The sequence below is a fragment of the Sinocyclocheilus grahami genome, unplaced genomic scaffold (assembly GCF_001515645.1).
Source record: "Sinocyclocheilus grahami isolate Dianchi unplaced genomic scaffold, SAMN03320097.WGS_v1.1 scaffold1797.1, whole genome shotgun sequence".
NCBI lineage: Eukaryota > Metazoa > Chordata > Actinopteri > Cypriniformes > Cyprinidae > Sinocyclocheilus > Sinocyclocheilus grahami.
The window spans coordinates 25099-41113 of record NW_015506976.1 but is presented as its reverse complement, the minus strand read 5'-3'; the positions used below and the strand labels follow the sequence as shown (position 1 = coordinate 41113).

The following is a 16015-nucleotide window of genomic DNA, read 5'->3' as shown; positions in this document are numbered from 1 at the left end:
ATTTTTCCATCTTAAAAAATATATCTAAATTACGGCCTATGCTCTCCGCTGCGATCTCAAAACTCTGGCCATTTGATAATACCCAGAATGTCAAAATCAACTGCGGGCGGCAGATCCTTTTCCTATTTAGCACCCAAACTCTGGAACAATAAACTCTGTCAGTTTAAATCTAGATTAAAGACCCATCTCTTTAACCTGGCTTACACATATACACTGTTGCATTTCTAATATTCAAATCCGTTAAAGGATTGTTAGGCTGCATTAATTAGGACACTTCCCATAACACCCGATGTACTTGCTACATTGTAAGAAGAATGGCATCTACGCTAATATTAGTCTGTTTCTCTCTTATTCCGAGGTCTTAAAAAATAAAATAAATTTTTATTAATTATATTAAATTAAGAATAATCCAGTCTGGAAAGTTTTAAGTGTTGGTGGCAAACATATGTTGCGCACTGTGCGGATCTGCTGAAATTAAAATCTGCAAAAGTAACGAGCAGTAAGCAAGAGCGTCTGAACAGTAGTTAATTCCTACAATTTAAAACAATATCAATATCTTTGATTCTTATTTTTGATCCTGATCTTCACATCTGAGAGTTTCTACAGGTGCAACTGGATAGTGAAGGTATTTTGTTTCCCGCAAAACAACATTTACTTCACTAATATCATAACATGTGTGATATTTCTGTATCCCTGTGATGATCTCTCTCTAGAGTTACAGTGTTTCTAGTAAACTGGTTATTGCATCTTGTGTTTAGAAACTGAACACTATTCACTCTTAATAAGGGTAGATAAAGACTAACAGCTGAGTATTATTTATCATATTTTGTCAATCAAATTTTGTCAAATCAATTAACTATTTTCATTTAAACTGCACAAAAAGTGAATTAAAATCAGAACTGCTGATATAAAAGTACATTACCGCTGAAATCAATAAGATCAAAGACAGACAATACATTCCTTATAGAAGACAGATTTGTTTCTTTTCTCCATGGATCTGTAATTCTGTATGGGGAGTAAAATTATGATTGTAAATTGATTCAATAAATGGAAACCTGTTTGTGAATCTGAGAGCTTAAAAGATGTTTAGTCACATTTCTGTTTTGTGTGAACAGGACTTTTATTTTGGTGTGGTGACATGATGTCATAAGTCTGCGCCGTGCTCCTGCATCTGATTCTGCTGAAGAAAGGTTTGTGTTTGAATCTTTTAAAGAGTTTAAATCAGTACAACCCATTCAGATAGGTTTATATAGACCGTTGGAATGAATCAATAATCTTTAATGTAATGTTATGATCTATCTAATAACAGTAATGAAGATAGTGTTTTATAGTAAAGCACCTCCACACATGAGCAGCAAAAGAGATGCATCTCAGTTCACTCCCTGTATAGTGAAGCAGTTCATCATAACACACTGCTTGCTCACTGGTACGTCACGACAGAGTTACAGAACTTCTTAAAAACAGCTCAGACTTAAATCAAATGCTTTATCTGTAGTACATCAATGTCCAAACACTGTCCGCAGCTGAAGTTGGCTGATAGCAAATGAATAATCCAACCTCTTGTAATGAAAACACGCCACAGCTCCAGACTCTTCGACTCTTCCTAACCAGGAACAGTCAAGAATAGTTCAGACTACGGTCTCACGTCCAAAAGAACTTTAAATCATCTGGACCGCTGGACCGTTATGTAGTAGCCTCACCTAAAATGCATAAAAATACACCGTCTTAAACTCTTAGCATTACTCCAAACATAGGCTGACTACTGAACTAGTGTGCTGACTACTGAACTAGTGTGCTGACTACTGAACTCGGGAGCTGATTGAGACACCCCAGAGATTTAGATTGGGTTTATTATCTTTCTGTTAATTATTCTGATCTTAAACACAGAAAAACTCCTTCTGAAGCGACTGAGAGACGCACTATTATAAAGATGGAGTTTATTAAAGAGGAGAGAGAAGACATGAAGATTGAAGAAGCTTTCAGAGTCAAACATGAAGATACTGAGGAACAAACAGGTCGGTCAAGTCAAGTCGCCTTTATTTATATAGCATTTTATACAATAATGTTTGTCAAAGCAGCTTTACAGTGTCAAACAGAACAATATTTTGTCCATAAAGCAAGAAGACAATAACAAAGAGTAATTTTTCAGCTAAAAGGTTGGTTTCATTCTTTTCTTCTAAAGTCTTTCTTCAGTCATTCTGCATCATGAATCTCTTTATTTACTACACAACATGTGACAAAATGAATGACGTCACAAATTAAATGATGAAAAACAATAAATACATTTTATTATTAATATATTTTTATTATTATATAAATACAAACAATTACTCTGTGTAACGTTAAACCCAATATCTACTTCTATCTTAAAAACAATTAAAATAATTAATTTCTATCACTTAGTTATCAATAACAAAGAGTCATTTTTCAGCTAAAAGGTTGGTTTCATTCTTTTCTTCTAAAGTCTTTCTTCAGTCATTCTGCATCATGAATCTCTTTATTTACTACACAACATGTGACAAAATGAATGACGTCACAAATTAAATGATGAAAAACAATAAATACATTGCCAAAACAAAACAATTACTCTGTGTAATGTTAAACCCAATGTCTACTTCTATCTTAAAAACAATTAAAATAATTAATTTCTATCACTTAGTTATGTAAAAGTATCTAACAGTTGTTTATGTAGGAAAATGAAACCATGAAATGTATCAACTTTACGTTTGCGGTCTATAATTTTAATTAATCCTAAAATTACCTAAATGAACGGCTCTGTGTAGTAAATGCTGCTCCATGTGAAAGATGTAATTTTCTGAACCAGTGCTGCCTTAATGTTGTTGGATTTGAGTGCTGCTTTTGATAGCCTAGCCCTAGATCATGGCAACTTAATATTGAACATCTCAGAGATTATGTGGCTGTCAAGGCTGTAGCCCTTAAATGCTTCCCCTCAAATTTGCAGGACAGGACATGTTCAATTAGGATTGGGACCTGTGGCTCATCATCTATTAATATTTCTTGGGGGGTTCCACAAGGATCGATTCTTGGTCCAACTCTTTTCATTGTATATGTTGCCCCTGGAGTTAATTCTTAAGAATTATAGAGTTAGCTATAATTTTGATGACCTACAATACAGCCCTGGTTGAACAGTAATACCCGTGCTCTCAGGCAAGAGTGCAGGAGGGTTGAACGTAAATGGCTTAAAGATAAAATACAGGTTTTTTAAATGAGATTTTGAAGAGTTGTTTGAGTGAATACCAAAGAGCTGTTAAATTATCTAGATCTAATGATTTTTCTGATATTATCTCGAAGAACTGCCATAATTCTAGAGTGCTTTGTTCTGCTGTAAACACTGTACTACATCCTGTTGTTATGCCATTACTCTCGCCTTCTGTTGACACATGTGAAAAGGTTTTAAAATGTTTCATTGATAAGACTGCTGGAATTAGATCCCAGATTTCATCTGTTACTAATGATTTTATTGTACCCTCTGTTCTTCCAAATCAATTGACTTGTTTTACGCCTGTCTCTCTTCCACAGCTCAAAGAAATAATTGCCTACTAGGTCTCCCTGTGATGTGATTCCTTCTCTTTTATTTAAAGAGGTGGTTAATTCTATTGGTACATGCATTTTAACTATTATGAATAGTAGCTTGACATTTGGTGGTGTTCCACCTAGTTTTAAACATGCAGTTATCCAGCCCCTTCTTTAAAAAGCTGGTTTAGACTCTGGTATGAATAATTTTCGTCCCATTTCAAAATTGCCTTTTATTTCAAAGATACTGGAGAAGATTGTGTATGCACAGCTTCATGATTTTTTGGTGAAGAACAACATTTCGGATAGATTTCAGTCAGGGTTTAGAGCCAGCCATAGTACAGAGTCAGCTCGTTTGAGGGTTACTAATGATATTCTACGTGGTGCTGATTCTGGAAGTTGTGTTGTTCTGTTAATTTTAGATCTTACAGCAGCATTTGACACAGTTGATGCTAAGATTCTCATTGATCGCCTTAGAGACCATGTTGGCATTCAGGGTTTAGCCTTAGAATGGTTTTCTTCATATTTAAAAGATAGGAGTTTTTCAGTCAGTCTAGGAAATTACTCTTCATCTGTTGCCCCTCTTATGTGTGGGGTTCCTCAGGGTTCAATCCTGGGACCAGGTTTGTTTTCCATTTATATGCTCCCTCTCGGATCAATTTTTGATAAACATGGCATTCATTATCATTTGTATGCTGATGACTCACAAATTTATTTACCATTGAAACACAAGGATCATTCTGTATGGTATGAATGTTTGGCTGAGGTTAAGTGTTGGTTGGCTTAGAATTTTCTCCAACTGAATGAGAATAAGTCTGAGTTTATTTTATTTGGTAAAAAGGGATGTGTGGATGATGTCACTGGCTGCCTGGGGATACTTCCTGGGAAAAAGCTTTCTAGCATTAAAACCTTGATGCTATTTTTGACTCTGAGCTGAAATTTGATCGTCAAATTATTTGCCGTTGTTAAAAAGTTTTTTCCATCATAGATCTACATCTAAGTTGAAGTCTATCCTTTCTTTTGAGGACTTGGAGAAAGTTGTGCATGCTTTTGTGTCATCGCATTTGGATTATTGTAATGCATTGTATCTGGGTGTGAGTCAGCCTCTCTCTATCTCGCCTGCAGTTTGTTCAGAATTCAGTGGCTAGGCTTTTATTGGGTACCAAGAAGAGAGGGCATATTACTCCTGTGCTTATCAAATTACACTGGCCCCTGTACGATACAGGATTCATTATAAAGTGCTATTATATGTTTTTAAAGCTTTGCATGGTTTAGCACCAGAGTATATTTCTGATTTAATCAGTTTGCATCAATCCAATAGGTCTTTGCGTTCTAATGATCAGTTACATCTGATGGTTCATTTAAAATGTAAAGGTGATCGGGCCTTTTCTGTTGCTGCTCCAAGGCTTTGGAATGACCTTCCTCTGTCTGTAAAATTTTCTCCTACACTTCCTGTATTTCAGAGTGCGCTTAAAACTCATTTGTTTTCATTAGCATTTGAAAATGTTTTGTAATTTGTTCTTTGTTGTTGTTATGGCATATGTTTATAATGTTTTCCCCCAAAATTAAAATATTGTCAAAAGAAGAGACAATAACAGATACAAATTCAGAAAACTCCTGAATAAAATACCCATGAATGTTTGGGGGTCTATAAATCAAAACACATAACACCGATTTAAAAGTATTCAACATAATTAACTGAGTTTCAAACGTACAATTAGACTCAGAAGGTAAAAGTCTGCATTTGAACCTGTCTTTAAAAATAACAGCAAGACCACCACCCCGGCCAACAGACCTGGGTGTACTAAAAAAAACTACAACCAGGAGGAGAAAGTTCAGAGAGAGGAGTCGTTTCACTGACGTTGAGCCAAGTCTCAGTTACAAATAAGAAGTCTAATTCATGAGAGAGAAAAAGATCATTCAAAATAAAAGACTTCTTTGCAAGGGACCTTGCATTAATCAACGCCATTGTCACTGGAATGGAGTCAGGAAAAGGTACAGTTGTGTGTAAAGTGGTATCGTTTACCGGACTTCCATAGTGCAGGAAATGAAGATTTTGGAGATTTACTCTCCAATCGCCTGACCACCGCCTCGCACAAACCATCCGCGAGGACCAGAGCACTGGCACAGATGAAGACGGAAAGACGGGAACGAGGTATGAGCATCTTAGGTTCGGCATCACATCAACGGCCTCCGCCACTTTAGACGCAGGTCAGATGAAAGGATATTTCCCAAACTTCTTTGATCTCACAAGGCTTCCAGCACGCTTCCCACATTACCTTCTGCGTTTCTTCAACAGGCACAGACACCCCGGCAGGTAACACATTTTCCTCAGTGCGGCTGGCACATAACGAGGATGCAGCTGGCAGACTTCTCCGGGGTCGCAACTCAAACATCCAAACACCACAGATTGAATATTCAGTAGAGTCAAGCGATCGTACACCAGGGGAGAACAAGCAGTACGAGTGATAAAACAAACAAGGAAAACTAAAACAAATAACATAGATAAACTGCGACGGCAAGCCGGCAAACATCCTGGTGCCATCTTGACTTTCATTCTTTCAACAAGGTTTGGGAGGAGCACAATCAGATAATCAACTAATTCAGCACAGGTGGAGCTCATCTAGTTGTTCAACTTAATTAGCATGATATGTGTGTATATATATATATATATACACACATATCATGCTAATTAAGTTGAACAACTAGATGAGATCCACCTGTGCTGAATTAGTTGATTATCTGATTGTGCTCCTCCCAAACCTTGTTGAAAGAATGAAAGTCAAGATGGCACCAGGATGTTTGCCGGCTTGCCGTCGCAGTTTATCTATGTTATTTGTTTTAGTTTTCCTTGTTTGTTTTATCACTCGTACTGCTTGTTCTCCCCTGGTGTACGATCGCTTGACTCTACTGAATATTCAATCTGTGGTGTTTGGATGTTTGAGTTGCGACCCCGGAGAAGTCTGCCAGCTGCATCCTCATTATGTGCCAGCTGCATTGAGGAAATGTGTTACCTGCCGGGCTGCCATTCGCTCTGAGGAAAATGTGTTACCTGCCGGGGTGTCTGTGCCTGTTGAAGAAACGCAGAAGGTAATGTGGGAAGCGTGCTGGAAGCCTTGTGAGATCAAAGAAGTTTGGGAAATATCCTTTCATCTGACCTGCGTCTAAAGTGGCGGAGGCCGTTGATGTGATGCCGAACCTAAGATGCTCATACCTCGTTCCCGTCTTTCCGTCTTCATCTGTGCCAGTGCTCTGGTCCTCGCGGATGGTTTGTGCGAGGCGGTGGTCAGGCGATTGGAGAGTAAATCTCCAAAATCTTCATTTCCTGCACTATGGAAGTCCGGTAAACGATACCACTTTACACACAACTGTACCTTTTCCTGACTCCATTCCAGTGACAATGGCGTTGATTAATGCAAGGTCCCTTGCAAAGAAGTCTTTTATTTTGAATGATCTTTTTCTCTCTCATGAATTAGACTTCTTATTTGTAACTGAGACTTGGCTCAACGTCAGTGAAACGACTCCTCTCTCTGAACTTTCTCCTCCTGGTTGTAGTTTTTTTTAGTACACCCAGGTCTGTTGGCCGGGGTGGTGGTCTTGCTGTTATTTTTAAAGACAGGTTCAAATGCAGACTTTTACCTTCTAAGTCTCACTGTACGATTGAAACTCAGTTAATTATGTTTAATTCTTTTAAATCTGTGTTATGTGTTTTGATTTATAGACCCCCAAATATTCATGGGGATATTTTTCAGGAGTTTTCTGAATTTTTATCTGTTATTGTCCCTTCTTTTGACAATATTTTAATTTTGGGGGATTTCAACATACATGTTTGTTGCCCTTCGAAGCCCCTGGTTAGTGAGTTTTTAAATTTATTAGAGTCATTTGATCTTTTACAGTGTGTTTCTGGTCCAACACATGAGCGTGGTCATACTGTTGACCTTGTATTATCTTTGGGGTTTTCAGTTAGTGGGGTGAAAATTGCAGACACTGTCTTTTTTAGCCCCATGTAGTACTCAGATTATGAATGTTTCTTCTTCTATTGCTTCTCGTGCTCTTACTCCTTGTGCTGCTAGTAAATTTTCAGCAGCCTTTGGAGTTTTTCCTTTAATTAGCTTGATTGAGTCTCCCTCTACTTGTATTGGACCTGAACAGTTGGTCAATCAGTTCTACTCTACATGTTCAGATATTTTAGATCTTGTGGCTCCTTTGGAAATTAGGAATAAAAAGGTCAAGACACAGCCCTGGTTGAACAGTAATACCCGTGCTCTCAGGCAAGAGTGCAGAAGGGCCGAACGTAAATGGCTTAAAGATAAACTACAGGTTTCTTATGAGATTTTGAAGAGTTGTTTGAGTGAATACCAAAGAGCTGTTAAATTATCTAGATCTAATGATTTTTCTGATATTATCTCGAAGAACTGCCATAATTCTAGAGTGCTTTGTTCTGCTGTAAACACTGTACTACATCCTGTTGTTATGCCATTACTCTCGCCTTCTGTTGACACATGTGAAAAGGTTTTAAAATGTTTCATTGATAAGACTGCTGGAATTAGATCCCAGATTTCATCTGTTACTAATGATTTTATTGTACCCTCTGTTCTTCCAAATCAATTGACTTGTTTTACGCCTGTCTCTCTTCCACAGCTCAAAGAAATAATTGCCTACTAGGTCTCCCTGTGATGTGATTCCTTCTCTTTTATTTAAAGAGGTGGTTAATTCTATTGGTACATGCATTTTAACTATTATGAATAGTAGCTTGACATTTGGTGGTGTTCCACCTAGTTTTAAACATGCAGTTATCCAGCCCCTTCTTTAAAAAGCTGGTTTAGACTCTGGTATGAATAATTTTCGTCCCATTTCAAAATTGCCTTTTATTTCAAAGATACTGGAGAAGATTGTGTATGCACAGCTTCATGATTTTTTGGTGAAGAACAACATTTCGGATAGATTTCAGTCAGGGTTTAGAGCCAGCCATAGTACAGAGTCAGCTCGTTTGAGGGTTACTAATGATATTCTACGTGGTGCTGATTCTGGAAGTTGTGTTGTTCTGTTAATTTTAGATCTTACAGCAGCATTTGACACAGTTGATGCTAAGATTCTCATTGATCGCCTTAGAGACCATGTTGGCATTCAGGGTTTAGCCTTAGAATGGTTTTCTTCATATTTAAAAGATAGGAGTTTTTCAGTCAGTCTAGGAAATTACTCTTCATCTGTTGCCCCTCTTATGTGTGGGGTTCCTCAGGGTTCAATCCTGGGACCAGGTTTGTTTTCCATTTATATGCTCCCTCTCGGATCAATTTTTGATAAACATGGCATTCATTATCATTTGTATGCTGATGACTCACAAATTTATTTACCATTGAAACACAAGGATCATTCTGTATGGTATGAATGTTTGGCTGAGGTTAAGTGTTGGTTGGCTTAGAATTTTCTCCAACTGAATGAGAATAAGTCTGAGTTTATTTTATTTGGTAAAAAGGGATGTGTGGATGATGTCACTGGCTGCCTGGGGATACTTCCTGGGAAAAATCTTTCTAGCGTGAAAACCTTGATGCTATTTTTGACTCTGAGCTGAAATTTGATCGTCAAATTATTTGCCGTTGTTAAAAAGTTTTTTCCATCATAGATCTACATCTAAGTTGAAGTCTATCCTTTCTTTTGAGGACTTGGAGAAAGTTGTGCATGCTTTTGTGTCATCGCATTTGGATTATTGTAATGCATTGTATCTGGGTGTGAGTCAGCCTCTCTCTATCTCGCCTGCAGTTTGTTCAGAATTCAGTGGCTAGGCTTTTATTGGGTACAAGAAGAGAGGGCATATTACTCCTGTGCTTATCAAATTACACTGGCCCCTGTACGATACAGGATTCATTATAAAGTGCTACTATATGATTTTAAAGCTTTGCATGGTTTAGTGCCAGAGTATATTTCTGATTTAATCAGTTTGCATCAATCCAATAGGTCTTTGCGTTCTAATGATCAGTTACATCTGATGGTTCATTTAAAATGTAAAGGTGATCGGGCCTTTTCTGTTGCTGCTCCAAGGCTTTGGAATGACCTTCCTCTGTCTGTAAAATTTTCTCCTACACTTCCTGTATTTCAGAGTGCGCTTAAAACTCATTTGTTTTCATTAGCATTTGAAAATGTTTTGTAATTTGTTCTTTGTTGTTGTTATGGCATATGTTTATAATGTTTTATGCTTGATTTTATTGTTATATTTTATTTAGGCTTCCTGTACAGCACTTTGGTCTCCACATTGTGGTCTTAAAAGTGCTTTATAAATAAATAAAGTTGAAGTTGAAAGTGAGTTGAGTAAATAACTTTTGAAAATTGTGCTGACTCCAATTTTTGAACAATTCAGTCCAATTTGGTGAACTGGTTCGACCGGTGCACTAAAAACAAGCGGTTCAAAACATTATTTGATCGCGAAGCACACATCACTATTGCTGACTGCATTCTTCTTGTTAAATCCTGGTAACTGTGGTGTAGTTTTGATCTCCCACTCCCATCCGGAGCAAATGTAAATCTGCCTGATCCAGATTTGTCCTGGGACCTGCAGGATCCCAATCCAGTGCTCTACTGTGGGTTTTTATAAGGGCTTTGATGACTGCCAGCTTGAAAGTATTTGGGACATATCCTAAAGAAAGCAAAGAGTTAAGAACATTGACAAGAGGTTCTGAGATTATATTATAACTTCAGTTGGATTTGAAGATTTACTGTCTAAAGGCTTTCATGTCTTGGAGCAGTTAAACTGGTGTTCCGCTGTTGCTAACTCCCTTCTTCTTCTTCTTATATTTTTACGGCGGTTGGCATCCAGCGAATTGCTGCTGCTAACTCCGTCTACCTCATGGCTTTACTTAAGGAAACCTAAAACACCCCAGCACTCCTAGTGGTAAAGAAGATACCTGCCCACACAATTCTTATTAACAGGCTCATGTCTGTTACACTTCACATATGGCTCGTGAGATCCACTTTCCTGCAGAGTTTAGCTCCAACTTTCATCAAACTCACCCACCGGTGATTTTCTAATGATCCCGAAGACATGCTCAGGTGTGTTTGATTAAGGTTAGAACTAAACTCTGCAGGAAGTGGATCTCGTGAGCCAGATTTGAGGATCCCTGGCCTATATGAAACAACAGGTTCAGAAAAGGTATCTTTTGGTTTGAGCCATTCCAGTTCAATTGAGTGGCTAAAGAATGGCCAGTCAATGTTGTTTGTATTCTCCTAGTTGCATTACAGGGCTGCCTACACAAAACCTGCATGGGCCCAAAGGATACAAAAGTTGCTCTGGGCCATCATGGGATTAATGTGGACAGTCCGCTAGTGTGGCCTGCTCACAGAGAGCCTGCGGTGAGCCCAAAGCTGTGGGCCTCGTCTGGGCAAGCTCGCACTGTCCGCCTCTGCCAAGTAGCCTGTTTAATATTAATACAATTGCTCATCTTCTTCAGTAATACAAGCTCAGACACATTTAGAATCTGTTGGTGTTTTTTATGTGTTTTTTTTAGTGTCTTGACTTGGTGCCATGGATATTGAAATTTTGTTTTAAATGGTATAGATGATTACTTTGGTGTTGCCACCCCTCATAGACCCCATGCCACCCCTTTGCCACCCTATAAATAATTTTCTAGATCTGCCCCTGTGTATAATGACAACCTCTAAAAATACACTCACAATGTTTTCATGAAAGAGTTATCTATTAAACATAATCTACAAACACAAACTGATCACCTCCATGCCACGCCGAATTGAGGCAGTAATTAAAGCAAAAGGAGCCCCTACCAAGTATTGAGTACATATACAGTAAATGAACATACTTTCCAGAAGGCCAACAATTAATAAAAAAAAATTTTTTTATTGGTCTTATGAAGTATTCTAATTGGTTGAGATAGTGAATTGGTGGGTTTTTGTTAAATGTGAGCCAAAATCATCACAATTAAAAGAACCAAAGACTTAAACTACTTCAGTCTGTGTGCATTGAATTTATTTAATACACGAGTTTCACAATTTGAGCTGAATTACTGAAATAAATGAACTTTTCCACGACATTCTAATTTATTGAGATGCACCTGTACATACCTAATGTAAATTATAAATGCCGAAATATGAAATGTCTGTATAATTTGTGTTTCCTTATTAATTTGTAGTTCTAGTTTTGAGTGTTTTTGTCTAATCGTGTGATTCAAGTGCATTAACTCTCTCTCTGACTGACTCCCTCACTAGTGTGCTGACTACTGACAGTGCAGTTTATTTGTTATTAAATAAACTTACATTTAGCCAAATTTGCCCCCTAATTGAAGTCCTCAGTTGACCAGCACTCATAGTATCAGCACACCATCAGTTCTCCAAAAGAAACAGTTCGGTTCAGTCAGTGCTAGCTTCACGCATGCTCGTATCTCCAGCTCATCAGTTGAACGTGTCCGTAAGACAGTTCTCCGTTTAGTGTTCTGGAGATTCGAAAACGGCTGCAACCGGTTCTTGAATCGAGATCCGCTGTTGCAGTACGTGAAGTCTGCTGAGCTGAGAACTGCTGCAACTTGAATATACAGTCAACAAAACTACAAATTTGAAGCATCTCTCCAGTATGTTTAATAGGTTTCTACTGATTAACACACAAACATTTACTTTGCACCTATAAAACCTTGGCAAAAGTTTACGTCAAGATTTAGATCAAATCATTTAGATTTTAAATAAGCTGTTCCTGAAAATATCATGCTGTCAGACTCTGTTCCGTGTCTGTGTGTGTTTTCTTCCCCCACGTGCTCCGGGTTATGTTTATTTCCTTATTTGGTCTTCCTGTTCCTGTCCTGATTGTGTTATCATTTGTTCCAGGTGTTCCCCGTTCTGTTCCATTGTTCCCAGGTGTGTTCCATTAGTTTCAGTGTATTTAAAGTGTTTCTGCCCCTCGTTTCCCCTTGTCAATCCCCGTGTCCTACATGTGATTCCTGTGGTGTCAATGTCAATAAAGACTGTATCCTGATTCTCCAGCGCTCTTCTCGTTCCTTGTCCCTCGCACCTCACCGTAGGCGCACCGTGACAGAATACCGGACCTAAACAGAAAGTAAGCTGTGCCACTTCTCCCCGTTTTGTTTTCTTGTTTTTTCCCCCCGCGATCATGGAAATTGCCGCTCATTTCTCAGTTTCTCCGCAGCGACGGCATTGGATGACACCACCATCAGTTCTCTGTTCTGGCTCAGGCCCAACTCCCATCGCCCCATGGACCTCCCAGACACCAAGGGACTATGCTGGAGGGAAGAGATCTACCGGTGTTTGGGGAGTGTCCAGGCCCGAGCCAGAACCAGCCCGCCGGCCGTTCCTCAGTCAAGTTCGCGGGCTGCTGCTTGCTCAAGCCCGCCGGAATCTCTGCTGTCAAGCCCGCCGGCCGCTCCGAAGTCAAGCCCGCCGGCTGTGGCTCTCTCCAGCCCGCCGGCCATGGCTCACTCAAGCCCGCCGACCACTCCTTTCACCCCGAACCTAAAGGGGAATCTAAGGAGGAGAAGGCGGTCAGCTCCAGCCCAAGAGCTTGCTCCAGTGTCAGCTCCAGCCCCTGAGTTCGCTCCAGTGCCAGCTTCTCGTAAGCGCTTCCCACTCCCTGAATCCAGCCCAGTGAGGGCTCCAGTCCCCGAGTTTAGCCCAGAGAAGGCTCCAGTCCCCGAGTTTAGCCCAGTGATATGTCTCGGCTCCCCGTTATAATAGCTGCAACGTTCACAAATGTTTACAGAACATCCTTTCACCCCGAACCTAAAGGGGAATCTAAGGAGGAGAAGGCGGTCAGCTCCAGCCCCAGAGCTTGCTCCAGTGTCAGCTCCAGCCCCTGAGTTCGCTCCAGTGCCAGCTTCTCGTAAGCGCTTCCCACTCCCTGAATCCAGCCCAGTGAGGGCTCCAGTCCCCGAGTTTAGCCCAGAGAAGGCTCCAGTCCCCGAGTTTAGCCCAGAGAAGGCTCCAGTCCCCGAGTTTAGCCCAGAGAAGGCTCCAGTCCCCGAGTTTAGCCCAGAGAAGGCTCCAGTCCCCGAGTTTAGCCCAGAGAAGGCTCCAGTCCCCGAGTTTAGCCCAGAGAAGGCTCCAGTCCCCGAGTTTAGCCCAGAGAAGGCTCCAGTCCCCGAGTTTAGCCCAGAGAAGGCTCCAGTCCCCGAGTTTAGCCCAGTGATATGTCTCGGCTCCCCGTTATAATAGCTGCAACATTCACAAATGTTTACAGAACAAGCTGGAACCCAGTGTGGCAAATGACTACAGCCCCATTGACTCCCTCTGCCAATGTATTGATGAAATTAACAGTTGGATGTGCCAGAACTTTCTTCAGTTAAACAAGAAATATAAACCTAACAGACCACTCAAATCATTAGGGTCAAGTCAGTTAGAAATACCAAGGGTTCACACAAAACAAGGGGAGTCTGCTTTTAGTTATTATGCCGCCCGCAGCTGAAATCTGCTTCCAGAAGAGATCAGATGTGCTAAAACATTAGTCACATTTAAATGCAGACTCAAAACTAATCTGTTTAGCTGTGCATTTATTGAATGAGCACTGTGCAACGTCCAAACTGATTGCACTATATTTTATGTATAATCATTTTCTATTCTTAACTGTTTTAAATTCATTTTAAACCTCTTAAATAATTTTTTTAATTATTTCAAAGGTTTTTAAATTCCTTGTATTATTGTTAGTATTATTATTATTATTTTCTTTTCTTTTATGTAAAGCACTTTGAATTACCATTGTGTATGAAATGTACTATATAAACAAACTTGCCTTGCCTTGCCAGAGAGGGCTCCAGTCCCCGAGTTTAGCCAGAGAGGGCTCCAGTCCCCGAGTGTAGCACAGAAAGGGCTCCAGTTCCCATGTCGAGCCCAAGGAGGGCTCCAGTCCCCGAGTTTAACCCAGAGAGGGCTCCAGTCCCCGAGTTTAACCTGAGAGGGCTCCAGTCCCCGAGTTTAGCCAGAGAGGGCTCCATTCCCCAAGTTTAGCCAGAGTGGGCTCCATTCCCCGAGTTTAGCCAGAGAGGGCTCCAGTCCCCGAGTTTAGCCAGAGAGGGCTCCAGTCCCCGAGTGTAGCACAGAAAGGGCTCCAGTTCCCATGTCGAGCCCAAGGAGGGCTCCAGTCCCCAAGTCAAGCCCAGGGAGGGCCACCATTCCCGAGTTAGGCTTATGGAGGGCCTCTAAAAATTATATTCTCCCCAAGGATTTTTTTGGGGGGGTAGTATGGGTCCGTCCGTAGTGGCTGGGCCCGAGTGGCGATGCCAAGGCCATGGAAGCCATCCAGCCATGACCTCCTGAGTTCCCTACTCCGCCATGGCCTCCTGAACTGTCTGCTCCGCCATGGCCTCCTGAACTGTCTGATCCGCCATGGCCTTCTGAGCTGCCTGCTCCTCCAGGGCTCCCCAAGCTCCCTGTCCCGCCATGGCTCTCCGAGCTCCCTGTTCCCCCATGGCCTCCTGAACTGTATGCTCCTCCATGGCTTCCTAGTCTGCCTGCTCCGCCATGGCTCCCCTGAGCTCCTTGTGCCGACATGGCACCATGGACTGCCTGATCCACCCTGGAGGTATTCCCCGTGTCCCAGTCCTGCACCAGCCTCCAGGGCTCCCACCCTGTAATGTCAGACTCTGTTCCGTGTCTGTGTGTGTTTTCTTCCCCCATGTGCTCCAGGTTATGTTTATTTCCTTAGTTGGTCTTCCTGTTCCTGTCCTGATTGTGTTATCATTTGTTCCAGGTGTTCCCCGTTCTGTTCCATTGTTCCCAGGTGTGTTCCATTAGTTTCAGTGTATTTAAAGTGTTTTCTTCCCCTCGTTTCCCGTCCGGTATTGATCGTCAAATCCCTGTGTCCTGTGGTGTCAATGTCAATAAAGACTGTGTATCCTGATTCTCCAGCGTTCTCCTCGTTCCTTGTTCCTCGCTCCTCACTGTAGTTGCACCGTGACACATGCATTATTGACGAAAAACAAATAAATGTTTAGTTTTACAGTTTAACGAACCTTTTATTGTGATTCCTGTCTTTTAAAAAAATACAGTGATGAAACACTAACTATGTGTTAAACATGTTTCCAGCGTTTTTGATTTTGTTACACTTTCTGATAGGGATGTAACGATTCACCGCGAGTTGGTTGAAAATCGATACAAATGTTACAAATCAAATTGGTTGAGATGTTAAACGAATCGCTACACATTTTGGGGGTGAGAGTTTATATGAATGTATCTCTGAGGGGAACTGACTGTCTTTAGAAAAGTTTACCACATATTTTCTTTACATCTCGTCTCTGTATAATCCATACTACAGTAGTGTTCATAAGCGCTGCACTGCTTTGTTTACAGAGGTAACCAGGGTGTGAACTACGGGGGAGCTAGGGGAAGCTTGGCTCCCCTTAATAAGACATGGGCTCCCCTGAAAACGTGATTTGTGAAATTTTGGGGGGTCTCAAAAAATATTGACAATGTGTTATTTTGACGTGCAATTTCAGTTTTGTGTAATGTGATCATCGTGGATTATTACAGTGGGTAC

At 40.6% G+C, this 16015-nt stretch overlaps 1 protein-coding gene across 1 annotated transcript in view; it reads left to right on the top strand.

Moving 5' to 3' along the window:
- Positions 1-1112: 1112 nt before the first annotated feature.
- Positions 1113-16015, top strand: part of LOC107572690 (gastrula zinc finger protein XlCGF57.1-like) — a 30326-nt gene continuing 15423 nt past the window's right edge. Inside the window, exons 1-2 of the mRNA XM_016259118.1 lie at positions 1113-1190; positions 1888-2015. Coding sequence (XP_016114604.1) covers positions 1931-2015 — 85 coding nt within the window. The 5' untranslated portion in view covers positions 1113-1190; positions 1888-1930. The remainder of the gene's footprint in view (positions 1191-1887; positions 2016-16015) is intronic.